Source organism: Carassius auratus, chromosome 7 (genome assembly GCF_003368295.1).
Source record: "Carassius auratus strain Wakin chromosome 7, ASM336829v1, whole genome shotgun sequence".
Lineage (NCBI taxonomy): Eukaryota > Metazoa > Chordata > Actinopteri > Cypriniformes > Cyprinidae > Carassius > Carassius auratus.
In genome coordinates, this window is record NC_039249.1 from 27,920,297 (window position 1) to 27,932,579 (window position 12,283).

Consider the following 12,283-nt stretch of genomic DNA (forward strand, 5'->3'; position numbering starts at 1 on the left):
GTACTTTTTGACCATTATATGTTTCTTTATGTTTAACTTCTATTGTCTTTGAAATATGATTAAAGTACCACTATTTCTATTGAAACTTGAATGTTGTGTAGTTAAATCTATTTGTAATCACACATTATAATGATGAAGTTGCAATTTAGTACATTTAAAATATATTAATCTTACAAGTAATATAACACACTACAGTTAAAATGATAATCAAGAACTTTAAGTGTGCTTTAGTATTTTAGTCAACACATCAAAAGTGTACTTCTTTAAAGCACACAAGGTTAATAAAAACAAAAATGTGAATAATGTACAACTTTTAATTTGGTATTATTACAAAGTGCACTTTTTTTGCACAGAGTGTACTTAAACATACACTGTAAAAAATTTCTTGTTGTTTTTACAAAAACTTTTTGGCAGCTGTGGTTGCCAGAATAATTTTGTAAAAATACAGAAAACTGTAAACACATTTACGTCAAAAACTGTTAATTTTACAATATAAAGCTGTAATTTACAAACAAGAAAATGTGAATATAAACCAGTAAATTCAACAACACACAAAATTAAATCTGTTTTGTACCTTGAAAATACTGACAACCACCATAATAATAAAGATGGTACTGTATAAGAGAAAGCCACATGAAGTATCAAAGCTCATCACAAGTAGCTTCACCACAAGCAGAAGTATATATTAACATATAGAAGGTGCACATTTATGGAAACACAAAACACCATCATGGTAACACACGTGATACTTAAATAATGCAAAAAACTTTCATTAAGCAACAGAAGATGTAACATAAAGCTCAAATGTACATAACTGATAACAAGAACTATTTAAAAACATGATTATTTAAACAAAATACTTTCAAACGTGGAGTGTCACGCAGGGAATTCTGGGAATATCAGTTTACAGTTTTAGACTGTAAATTATACATTGATTTGTTCTTTTTTTACTTCTAAAAGCTGTATAATTAACAGAATTTTACTGTAAATTTACATTAAATGCTTTGTTAGATCTTTTACAGTTTTTCCCTGTATATAGTACGGGAACTTACTGTTAACCTATTATCAGTTTTTTTCCGTAGCGTTTTTACAAAATTTTACAGTTAAAATTACACTTATTTTTTACAGTGTATCAGTGAACAAACTCATAAAAGTGTCTCTCTTTAAGTCAATTTCTTTATAGATTTTACATCATCTGCAAGCACAGTTAAAAATATATATGCTTTTAAGATTTGAGGGACACTACAAGAGCACTTCCAATACAATTAAGTGCACTTGTTGTATATCCTGTAACTGTATCTTGGAATATTTCACATTATTGAAGTAAAATGGGCAGCAGATGCTGTTTGTGGGTGTAGAAAAGTAGAAGAGTTCTTCAGATGTTTCTTGGAGATTAGACCACTAAAAGCATCCCACAATTGAAAGACAGGCAATTTGAAAGTTCATAGACTTAAGTGTATAATACTAGTGTAGATTGGAGGGTGTAGATTCTACTACTTCATACTTTTGATCACTGATGAAGCATATATTGGTGGTTTCTTGTAATTCAGAATCACTGAGGTGATTAACCTCCTTCCCACTCACTTCCTTAACCTCAATCAATCTAAGAGGTTTTTCATCCTAACATCCTTTCTTCACAACTCCACACCCCTTCCAAAACTCATAATAGCATGTGAAAGTAGTGCTGGATACTCACAAACGTGTGTATGTTGCAATTTCTGCACCATTGCAGCATCAGAGCTGCCACATACACGGCTCTAGGTGAGGGTGGGCTGAGCCCTCAGAGAGCCAAACCAACCTATCTGGCCATGGACAAGGAGAACCAGATCATCGGTTATGTGGTGCCCATCTTCAGGGGCAGGTAAAGAAACAGTCTGGGATTTGTTTCAGTGTTGGAACAAACACATGCAGCTGCTCCGTACGTCATGATTTCTATTGTCAGCATGTGTTTGGTATTACCAAGCACTTCAATAATATGCTATTTATAGCATAGTTTTAAAAAAGACAGCGCATACTATAGGACTTCATGGCCATATACCATTGAAGAAATGATTTAGCATTGTTCTTTAACCCTTGTTTAAAAGAAGTACACTTTAGGTTACTTTTAAAATAATATTCTTTAAAAGCATATACTTAAGTGTGAACTGAATGTAATGTTTTGGACACTTAATTTCATAATAATTGCAACTAAATGAAAATGTCTTATATGTTACATTTATATTAAATGCAATTAACTTGGCCCACTTAAGTGCAGGATTTAAGTACTTTTTAATATTTAATTAGAATGCCTTCATTAGAATATGATTAAAGGCTATTTATGCTGAACTATAATACACTTTAATGTCATTTCAATTTAAACTTGTATGTCATATACATTTTAATGTGTAATTACACATTTGTAATGATAAATATGCAAATTGTGAATACAATATATTCATTTTAAATGTAATATCTAACAACAAACTACTCTTAAAATTATAATCAAGTACTTTAAATTTGCTTTAGTATGTTCAAAACATCAAAAAAAGTGTACTTCTTTAAAGTACAAGAAAATACTAAAAAAAGCCCTTAAAAGTAAAACTTATAATTTGACATTATTACAAAATGCACTTTTTAAAAGTCTACTTAAGTATGTTAATAAATATAAATTCTTACATGCGATTTAGTATGTTAGTCAACACATTGAAATAAGTGTATTTTAAAAAACAACAAAAGTTTATTAAAACATGATGGAAAATACTTAACTGAAACTGAAGATAAAAGTGCCCTTTTATATTATCTGCAAAGAATCTCTTTAAAAAAAATACTTTTAAGATCTAGAAGTGCACATTTAGTACAATTAAGCATACTTCTTTTTCACAAGGGAAAGCCTTTGATGGGAACTATAATTTAACTTTGACAACCATTTTAATCTATGAAGAAACTTTGAGCTCACTCAGGAGTAATATACAGCCAGAATGGCTTTTGGTAAGAAAATATGCTGCAATAAAGCAATAGTTCACCCCAAAATGACAATTCTGTCAAAATTGGCTCACCCCCAAGTTGTTCTAAATCTGTATGTGTTTCTTTTCTCTGCTCAACACAAATGAAGATATTCTTAAGAATGTTGGTGACCAAATATTTGATGGTAGCCAATGACTTCCAGAGTAATTTTTCCATACCGGGACAAAATACAAGTGTTTGGTTACAAATCTTTTTCAAAATATCTCCTTTTGTGGTTTGAGGATGAGTAAATGTCAGAACCTTAATTTCTGGTAAACCCTCCCTTTAAGGCTGGATGCGAGGATGCCATAGCAAGGTGTTAAAAGTTCTCTTAAAGAAAATAAATGTGACCTGGCTTCCTGTTTTTATTTTTTCAGAAACCTTGTGTGTATATATAATGTGACGAAATATATGCTGTATTGTGCTGCTCTGCTTTATTTAATTCGAGAGACGTGTGAATGTGATGCTACATAATTCCCCCCTCAGTCATGAGTTTCAAAGCGGCCTGTCAGACACTGAGGAAGCTCGCGCTAAAGAGAGCGCCGGGTATCTGGCACGTCGTGACCTCTTCGCTAGCGGCGTGGAGTCGGAGCGCATCGAACACAAGTCCCACAGAACCGTCATGAGGGAATCGGCAGAGCGCATCTCGCTTAGCAAGAGGGTCAGTGGAGATCCTAGTCATGTTCTTAAACACACAACTCACTACTGCTCTTGTGGTTCGAGATTAAATATACATTCCTTTTCATAACAGTTCTTAATGAATGGCTCTTTGTCAAGTAACACTTCCATCTTAAATTGACATTATAACAACTACAAATTGTTGAACTGAGCTGCAATACGGCTCTGAGTGCTCGCTTTACTTTATTACACTTGCGAAAAAGAAGCACATACTTTTAAAAAGAGTACTTACTATGTAAATGATATACTATGAAAGAATATACTTAAGTGCGAAGTGAATTAAATACTTTCCTACAATTAGCTGTTTTTTATTTGCAATTAAATGTAATTTTTTTTTCCATTGATTTTGATTTGATTTTAAGAGCATATTTAATAGAAATAGTTGAATGCTATAATGTTTTTGACCCATTTACATAGGACTTAAGTACGTCTTTTATTAACAAGCATTTACGGTAACTAAATTATTCTTTAATATAATTTCTGTTGAAACTTGTATGTCATATTTAAATATATTTGCATTCACACAATTGTAATTATAAAGTTGCAATATATTATTTTTTAAAGATTTTAAGTTTAAATGTAATATCAAATAACACACTACAGTTAAAATTGTAATCAAGTAGTTGACATGTGCTTTAGTACATTAGTCAGCACATCAAAATAAGTGCACTTCTTTAAAGCATAACAAAAAGATTCAAACAATGATTTAAAATATACTTCAGAAGTAAACATTTTTTTAAATTATTTGTCACGTTTTAAAAGAGTACTTAAGTGTGTTCAGAAACAGTCATGAAAGTATCTCTTAATTCACTTAAGTGTTTAATTTCATTAATATTATATAATCTGCAAATACAATTTTACAATTAAGTGCACTTCTTTTTCACAAGATTAGAAAAGAATCACTATTTGAACAATATCCTAACCCTGTGTATTAAGCTTCATCATATAACTCAATTGACTCTAATGGTAACTCAAATTGTACATCTGATGGATAACAAAGCCATCAAAAACATCCCATTTAGATGTAAACAGACACTCATTTTATTCAGAAATTGTATTTTTAGTAGCGCAGCAGCATTTTATGATTTAAGCTTTTATTAAAAACAAACTCATACATTTGCAAACTGAAATGGCCCATGGGTAACACTTTATTTTAAGTTGTCCTTGTAACAGTGAATTATACATTTAAGTACTGAGTAATATTAATTAACCACATTTACTCACTGTATGGTTAGTGCTAAGATTATGGTTAGGGTTTGTTTTAGGGTTATTGCATTATTTATTGTTATTACAATAGTAATTACATGTACAGTAACATGTTCAACAAGGATACCTTATAAAATAAAGGGTTACTGGCCCATGTTACTAAACACAAAGGTTAAATTACACACTCAGTTAACAAATGAGTTTCATTGTTTCAAGTAATTTACTGTTTGAAGATTGGAATTTTATTGTTTGAACTAATTGTGCAACAGAAGAGTTTGCTTTGATTGTAGGCTTTGAGGAACACTATTAAACTCATGCATACAGTACGTTTCCTATTTTTAGATAGAAAAAGAGCAAGAAAGTATCACGACACAAACTTTATTTAGTTCTGATCCTGGGGCCAACAAACCGTGCCACCATGGTGCCAGATTTCAAGGGTTGTAATGTTTTATGTGGTTGTCTGGTGTGTTAATCTGTGGTGTGTGTTAAGGCGACTATGAAACTACTGTTGTCGACAAGTGATGTGCTGATCATCGCTGAGGGAATCCTCAAGGAGATTATATTTACACTGACACGACTGGACAAATAAAACCAATGACTTGTAAGGAGGCGCTTGGTCCAAATGAGTCTCAATGGACACATTATAAATGCTTAACACATTTTGTACAAATATTTTGTGAATCTGTTATAAATAGAAGATGCAAATGGAAGAATAACATTATGTTTACCATGCATTACTGTAACTGCTCTGGGTGCATTTTTTCTTTGTAAATAATCATCTTTTGGTAAGTTACCATAACATACTTTGTCAAAATAAAGTGCACTTAAGTGTATAGAAAAATATATAAGTATACATATTTTTATAAGTTTATAAAAAACTGTAACTGCACATAATACAGTATTATTGAAATAAAGTTCAACTAAGTGACTTAAAAAGACACTATCATCACTTGCACTTATTAATGATATAAATTAAATGTTTACAAAATTAAGTACACTTATTTTGATATGCTGACTAACAAAAGTCAATTATTTTAATGTGTTAACTAAAGCACATGTAAAGTACTTGATTAAAATGATTATTTTAACTGTAGTGTATTATTTAATATTACATTTAAAGTTAATATATTTAAATGTTCTAAATTGCAAATGTAAAATGTAAAATAAAAATGTATATTTACACATGTATTTAAATACAGAAGTTTCAATTGAAATTAATATTTTAGTTTGAATGAATTAATATTTTAGTTTACCATAAATGCTTGTCAGTACATTCTTAAGTACTGTAGCCATATTTTTAAAGACAATAGTAGTTACTTATAAATCAAATTTCATATAAAATGTACACTTAAGTCCTATTAAAGTGAGTTATAAACACTCTGAAGTTCAGCTAACTGCATTTAATATAAATTCAACCTATAATACATTACAATTTGATTGCAATTTAGTGTGCAAAAACATTACATTTAGTTCACACTTAAGTTTAATCTTTTCAAGTATGTTATTTCCATGATAAATGCTCTTTTTAAAAGTAATGATACAGTGCACTTCTTTTGCACAAGGTATATTTATGACAGGAGTTTAATTTTTTACTTTGCATGAGCAAAATTAGTAACTACGATGTTTGATTATTTTTAGAACAGTGTTTTTTAATATTCATTCCATTGCAATGCCTTGCCTTTTAGATTTCCATTGTAAGTGAATTACTGTATACTGTTTTGTTATTTATTTTTAATTTTTTACAAATCAAGGGATTAGTCAAAATCTTCTGAGGCAGTTTGCATCTTGACTTAGTAATGCGTTTGGTCATAAATGCATAATAGTTTTTTCCCTGCATGTTCATTATGCATTTATCACAAAAGAGTGTTGTCACATTCTAAAAACTATATGAATGGTTGCATGTCCTCAGATCCATGAGAACGAAGAGTACCATAAGCGTCTGAACGAGGACAGCCTAATGCACACACCCGAGTTTGTGATCAAGCCACGATCCCACACTGTTTGGGAAAAACAGTGTGTGCGGCTGCACTGTACCATCTCAGGATGGCCTGAACCACGCGTTGTGTGGTGAGTTCACACACACAAACACACATGCACATACTTACACAAACACACATGCACATACTTACACAAACACACATGCACATACTTACACAAACACACATGCACATACTTACACAAACACACATGCACATAATTACACAAACACACATGCACATGTCTACACAAACACACATGCACATAATTACACAAACACACATGCACATGTCTACACAAACACACATGCACATGTCTACACAAACACACATGCACATACTTACACAAACACACATGCACATAATTACACAAACACACATGCAAATAATTACACAAACACACATACACATACTTACACAAACACACATGCACATAATTACACAAACACACATGCACATAATTACACAAACACACATACACATACTTACACAAACACACATGCACATACTTACACAAACACACATGCACATGTCTGCACATGTCTACACAAACACACATGCACATAATTACACAAACACACATACACATACTTACACAAACACACATGCACATACTTACACAAACACACATGCACATACTTACACAAACACACATGCACATACTTACACAAACACATATGCACATACTTACACAAACACACATGCACATACTTACACAAACACACATGCACATACTTAAACAAACACACATGCACGTACTTACACAAACACACATGCACGTCTAGACAAACATACATGCACATACTTTCACAAACACACATGCTTAGAAATGTACTGTATACTACTAATGATGGTTGAATTTAGTCAAGCTTATAGTGTGATAAAAAGTATTATTTTAGTATGATTGAGGCACTATTACAGTTCCCTATAGATACTTCACTTGTCTGCTGAGACGATATGGGAAAACTCCTTTATCTCTGATGACTGAATCATTTTCACGGCCATTGGTTCATGCAGTGAATTAAAATGAATATTTTTAAAATTTAAGTTATTTTATTACATAAAATGTAACTAAATGAAAAAGTTAAAATAATATATATTTGAGTTTTTTTTTTTTCAGTTAAACTTTATTTAATTTCAAGTAACAAAATGATTTTGAAATCAAAACTGCGTCCATTCAGGAGATGTATACACAACACCGCTTTTAACTAAAAACTGAAATATGTTAATGTGTTTTGGCTGTTCGTTTACATGATAAAGGCATGTTTCAAAGTGCAATTTTTTAAAAGCGATACCCTTATCATCTCCATTTATTTGTAATATTTGTATTCGGTTTGAGATTCTGTGGAGGATAAACTCTGCCTTTTCAGTCAAAAAGCTCTGATGCTCTACATTATCCCAAAGTATTTCAATTCGTTCTTCTCTCCTAGGTACAAGAACAATGTCAGCATTGACCCGATGGCCAAGCCAGGGAAGTACAAAGTGGAGAGCAGCTACAGCGTCCACTCCCTGGAGATTGACAAGTGAGCGCACATGGACTTCATCCTCTTAAACAGACAGAGTGACATGCAATGATCGTGTGTGTAACATGTCTGTCTGTAATTCCAGGTGTGACTTTGATGATACCGCACAGTATCGTGTGTCAGCCATGAACAGCAAGGGCGAGACTTCTGCTTTTGCTTCTGTTGTCGTCAAAAGTAGGTCTGAAATGGATCATCATAAAATCTTCGTAATAGTCGTAAAAAAAGTCGTGATAGCAACAACGCTAATGATCAAATAGTCTGAATTAATTACGTTTTTTTATGTTTTTGATTAAGCTCACCAAGATAAATTTGTTTTTACAGTGAAAACAGTGTGAAATACTGCCAAGTTAAAAGAGTTTTCTATGTGAATATGTGATAAAATGTAATTTATTTCTGTGATGTGCAGCTGTATTTTCAGCATCATTCCTCCAGTCTTCAGTGTCACATGATCTTCAGAAATCATGAAAATATGATGATTTGATGCTCAAGAAACATTTCTGATTAACAACAGTGTTGAAAACCACTATTAATATCAAATAATATTAAATAAGTGCAAATAATGATTAATAATAACTAAGCAAATAATCATATTAGAATGATTTCTGAACGATCATAATAATGTATGAATAATGTTTTTGATCATGTTTTTGAGCTATGGTGAGCAGAAGAGGCTTAAACAACATAAAAGAACCTGATTATTCCAGACTCTTGACCCATAATGTACAGCTTTCACAATGACGCCCAGAATTGTAGTCTATTAAAATGACAAATAAATCAATTTAATTACTATTTTGCTACATATTTATTGTCTAATTCATCTGTTTAATTAAGACATTTTAAATTTTTATTTTTTTTACTTGAAATGTGTAAAAATTACCTGATATGGATCAAATCCAATGGTGAACACTTTGACTTGGCATCTACAGTATGTTCAAGGTTTTTTTGTATTCATTGGCATTACTTACTGTATGTCCCACCGATGGTCATAAATACGACAGATCAGTGGAAAACGTCACATGACTCAAATGTATGAATAGTGAGGAATTCAAATTCTGCTTACAGTTTCATTAGAAGAATAGTTGAAGAAAATGAATAGTTTCTGTTAGGGTAGGTCATTGCTAAATGTTTCAAAATGGGTCATAAGGGGATCATAAGGAAAACATTGTCCAATTATCTGATAAAACATAAAAAATCTTGTTGTTTTGTTATATAACATTAGGATTTAAAGGAGAAGTTGATGAGTCTCTGCCGTCTCCCAGACTCCGTAAGTATTTCAGGATAAAACCTGACACTTAATTGCTCTCTTTCACAATTTCTGTATATGTGCTTTGCTGAAGTGTGTGAAGCTTTGAGCATGAGGCTAAAGTTTTTCATGTAAGCTGGCTAATGGCTATTTTGTTTTGATTCGCTGGTGCAGAAAGCAGACATTTCGGCTTCAAAGGTAACCTTGCTGAAGGTTTTTCTAGTTCTTTTAATGTTTCAGTCTCGTCTGGTTTCCCTGATCATCTTACATGCATGATCCTCTCTTCTCATTGTTGTACTTTTCTATCTTGATTAATTTGTCTAATGTAGATAACATTCAGGATTGCTTGGATAAGTTACATGCAATGTGCTGGATTAGTATCCGGTTTTAAATATGGAAGTGCTATTATCCCTATAGTGCATGTTTGTTTCCAATCTTGAAAATTGGAATTTTGTAAATTGGAATTTTTTCTTGTAATGTTCTGACCTTTTTTTATCAGAATTCAAAATTTTCAGTGTTGCAATTCCGACTTTTTTTTATTTTTATTTGTTTATTCTGAATTACAATTTTTATGCAGTTCTCGCAATTACGAGTTTATGGGCCGGCGCTATGCGACGCAAGGCTCAGCGCAAGTGTGTTTGCTAGTTTCAGTCCAGCATCACGTCGGTTAACTAGCAAATGCATTTGCGCTCATTTGTGCGCCCATAGGCGTGCTGGTCAAAAAAGAGGTGTGTTCAGGCGCATTGCTATTTTAAGGAGCTGAAAATAGACTGCGCCATAGACCAACTCAAACCTGGTCTAAAGTCTGGTGCAATGTTTTTTCTTTGTTATTTAAAGAGCGTACACGCTGCTTATTAAACACAGGGACGCACAGCAGCACACAAACATGCCAAATATTAAAAATGAAAGGACTGCAATGCATACAATTTTTTTTGTAGTCTAATTAAATATATATATCTATATATAAGCGCCTTAGACTTTGCGTTTAGATCGTTAAAATAGGGTCCTATATCTCGCAATTAAAACTTCTTGTCTCAGAATTGCGAAACATGGGCGAAACGATGTAGAAACCAGCTCCCATACTGAAGAAATAAGATTTCTTGCATCAATATCTTGTGTTTATTATTTCCGTCTCCAGTTTCTGTGTGTGTATTTGTATTCATCTTCATGGAAGTGTCTCTGTTTTTTTATTCTTTGTTTGTCTCAGCATTGTTAATGCAAATGTCTTCCTATAGTCACTAACATTCATCGCTCTTTTGTTATCTTATTGTGTTTTCTATGAACTTGTTTTCCACCTAAATGATGCCTGCTGTCTCCTTTCATGGTGAAATGTTCCCAGATTCATTGTACATGAACTGTATATGTTTCATCATAAATACCTGCATATGTGCATCATCCCGGAGTCTTACCCATGGATATTGCATTTTCATAATAAAGCTGAATTTAATGCGTGTGTACTGCAGTGCCGTGTCTGGAGTACGGAGTGAAGTTCGAGACGCACATTGTGGAGAAGTTTGGTGTGTCTTTTGGTCGTGAGGGTGAGACGCTGAGTTTTGGCTGCTCTGTTATCATCTACCCGGCACTGCAGCGCTTCCAGCCTGAGATCGAGTGGTACAGAGACGGTAAGACTGGGACCTCTGATTGCCTCTCTCGCCAAACTGATCAGTCATCAGGGGCCTGATTTACTAATAGTTTATGCCAGCGCAAATCGTCTTTTGGTGCTAAAATACAGTCAGGATTTACTAAAGACGCACAGCGAAGAATTAGTGCTGAAAAGGCATGGACATGACCTTATTGAATATTCATTTGTAGGACGTTTTCTTTCAGATGCAAAGGAGAGTATTAAAATGAATCATGCAATGAAATTTACTAACATTTGTGTCATTATTTAAAGCCCCAAAAAAGCATGTCTTAAAGCAGAAACTAATTTGTGCTGCCCTTGGAAGATTTTGTTGCTCATTATAGAAATGATTTGGTTGCGTTTGTGTTGTTACGTATTGTAAATAAATCACACACAGAATCTTTATTTACTAAAGTGTATTTTCTGTCTAGTGACACATAATGCATGGATGTATTTCTTTGTGTTTCAGATAAACTGCTGGTGCCATCTAAATGGGTTCAGATGCACTGGAGCGGCGACCGAGCTACTCTTACTCTCTCACACCTCAACAAGGAGGATGAAGGACTCTACACACTGCGAGTCATCACCAAATCTGGCTTTGAGACTCATTCAGCGTATGTCTTTGTCAGAGGTGAGGACCAATACACTTAGCTATTTCTAATTGAGCCTGCTGCATTATTACAGGCCAAAATATTCATACTGGTAATACTGTGACACACTCTTTTGGCTTGTACTGCATGAGAGATGTGCATGTCTCTGTAAGCCTCGTTCCCAGCTCATGTTTCTTTCTAAATTTATCCCAGTCATGCTGTTTCTGTGCCGTCATGACATTCAGATGAAGGAGCTGTGAAACCGCCTTGAAGTTCTCAACACCCCCTTAGTTAAAATACTGCGATACACTTTATAAAACTTAACTGGCATTTAGATTGTAATCAACAACACCGTACTTTACTTTGTGAAAAAGAAATACACTTAAGCATACTTTCAAAAAGAGTACTTTTTTGAAAAAAAAAGTATTTTTCTTTATTTTATTTTTTTATTATTAATTATACAC

The 12,283-nt window shown here is 33.0% G+C and overlaps 1 protein-coding gene across 6 annotated transcripts in view; it reads left to right on the top strand.

Annotated features, from left to right (window-relative positions):
* myom1b (myomesin 1b) overlaps positions 1 to 12,283 on the top strand; it is a 51,262-nt gene that overhangs the window by 3,686 nt on the left and 35,293 nt on the right. For 4 of the 6 annotated variants that reach the window (XM_026268296.1, XM_026268298.1, XM_026268302.1 and 1 more), the window contains exons 3-11: positions 1,733 to 1,861; positions 3,469 to 3,643; positions 6,776 to 6,933; positions 8,273 to 8,365; positions 8,451 to 8,539; positions 9,585 to 9,629; positions 9,783 to 9,806; positions 11,072 to 11,230; positions 11,699 to 11,860. In XM_026268296.1, the coding sequence (XP_026124081.1) occupies positions 1,733 to 1,861; positions 3,469 to 3,643; positions 6,776 to 6,933; positions 8,273 to 8,365; positions 8,451 to 8,539; positions 9,585 to 9,629; positions 9,783 to 9,806; positions 11,072 to 11,230; positions 11,699 to 11,860 (1,034 nt within the window). The remainder of the gene's footprint in view (positions 1 to 1,732; positions 1,862 to 3,468; positions 3,644 to 6,775; positions 6,934 to 8,272; positions 8,366 to 8,450; positions 8,540 to 9,584; positions 9,630 to 9,782; positions 9,807 to 11,071; positions 11,231 to 11,698; positions 11,861 to 12,283) is intronic. The other 2 variants (XM_026268299.1, XM_026268301.1) reach the window with 2 other exon arrangements.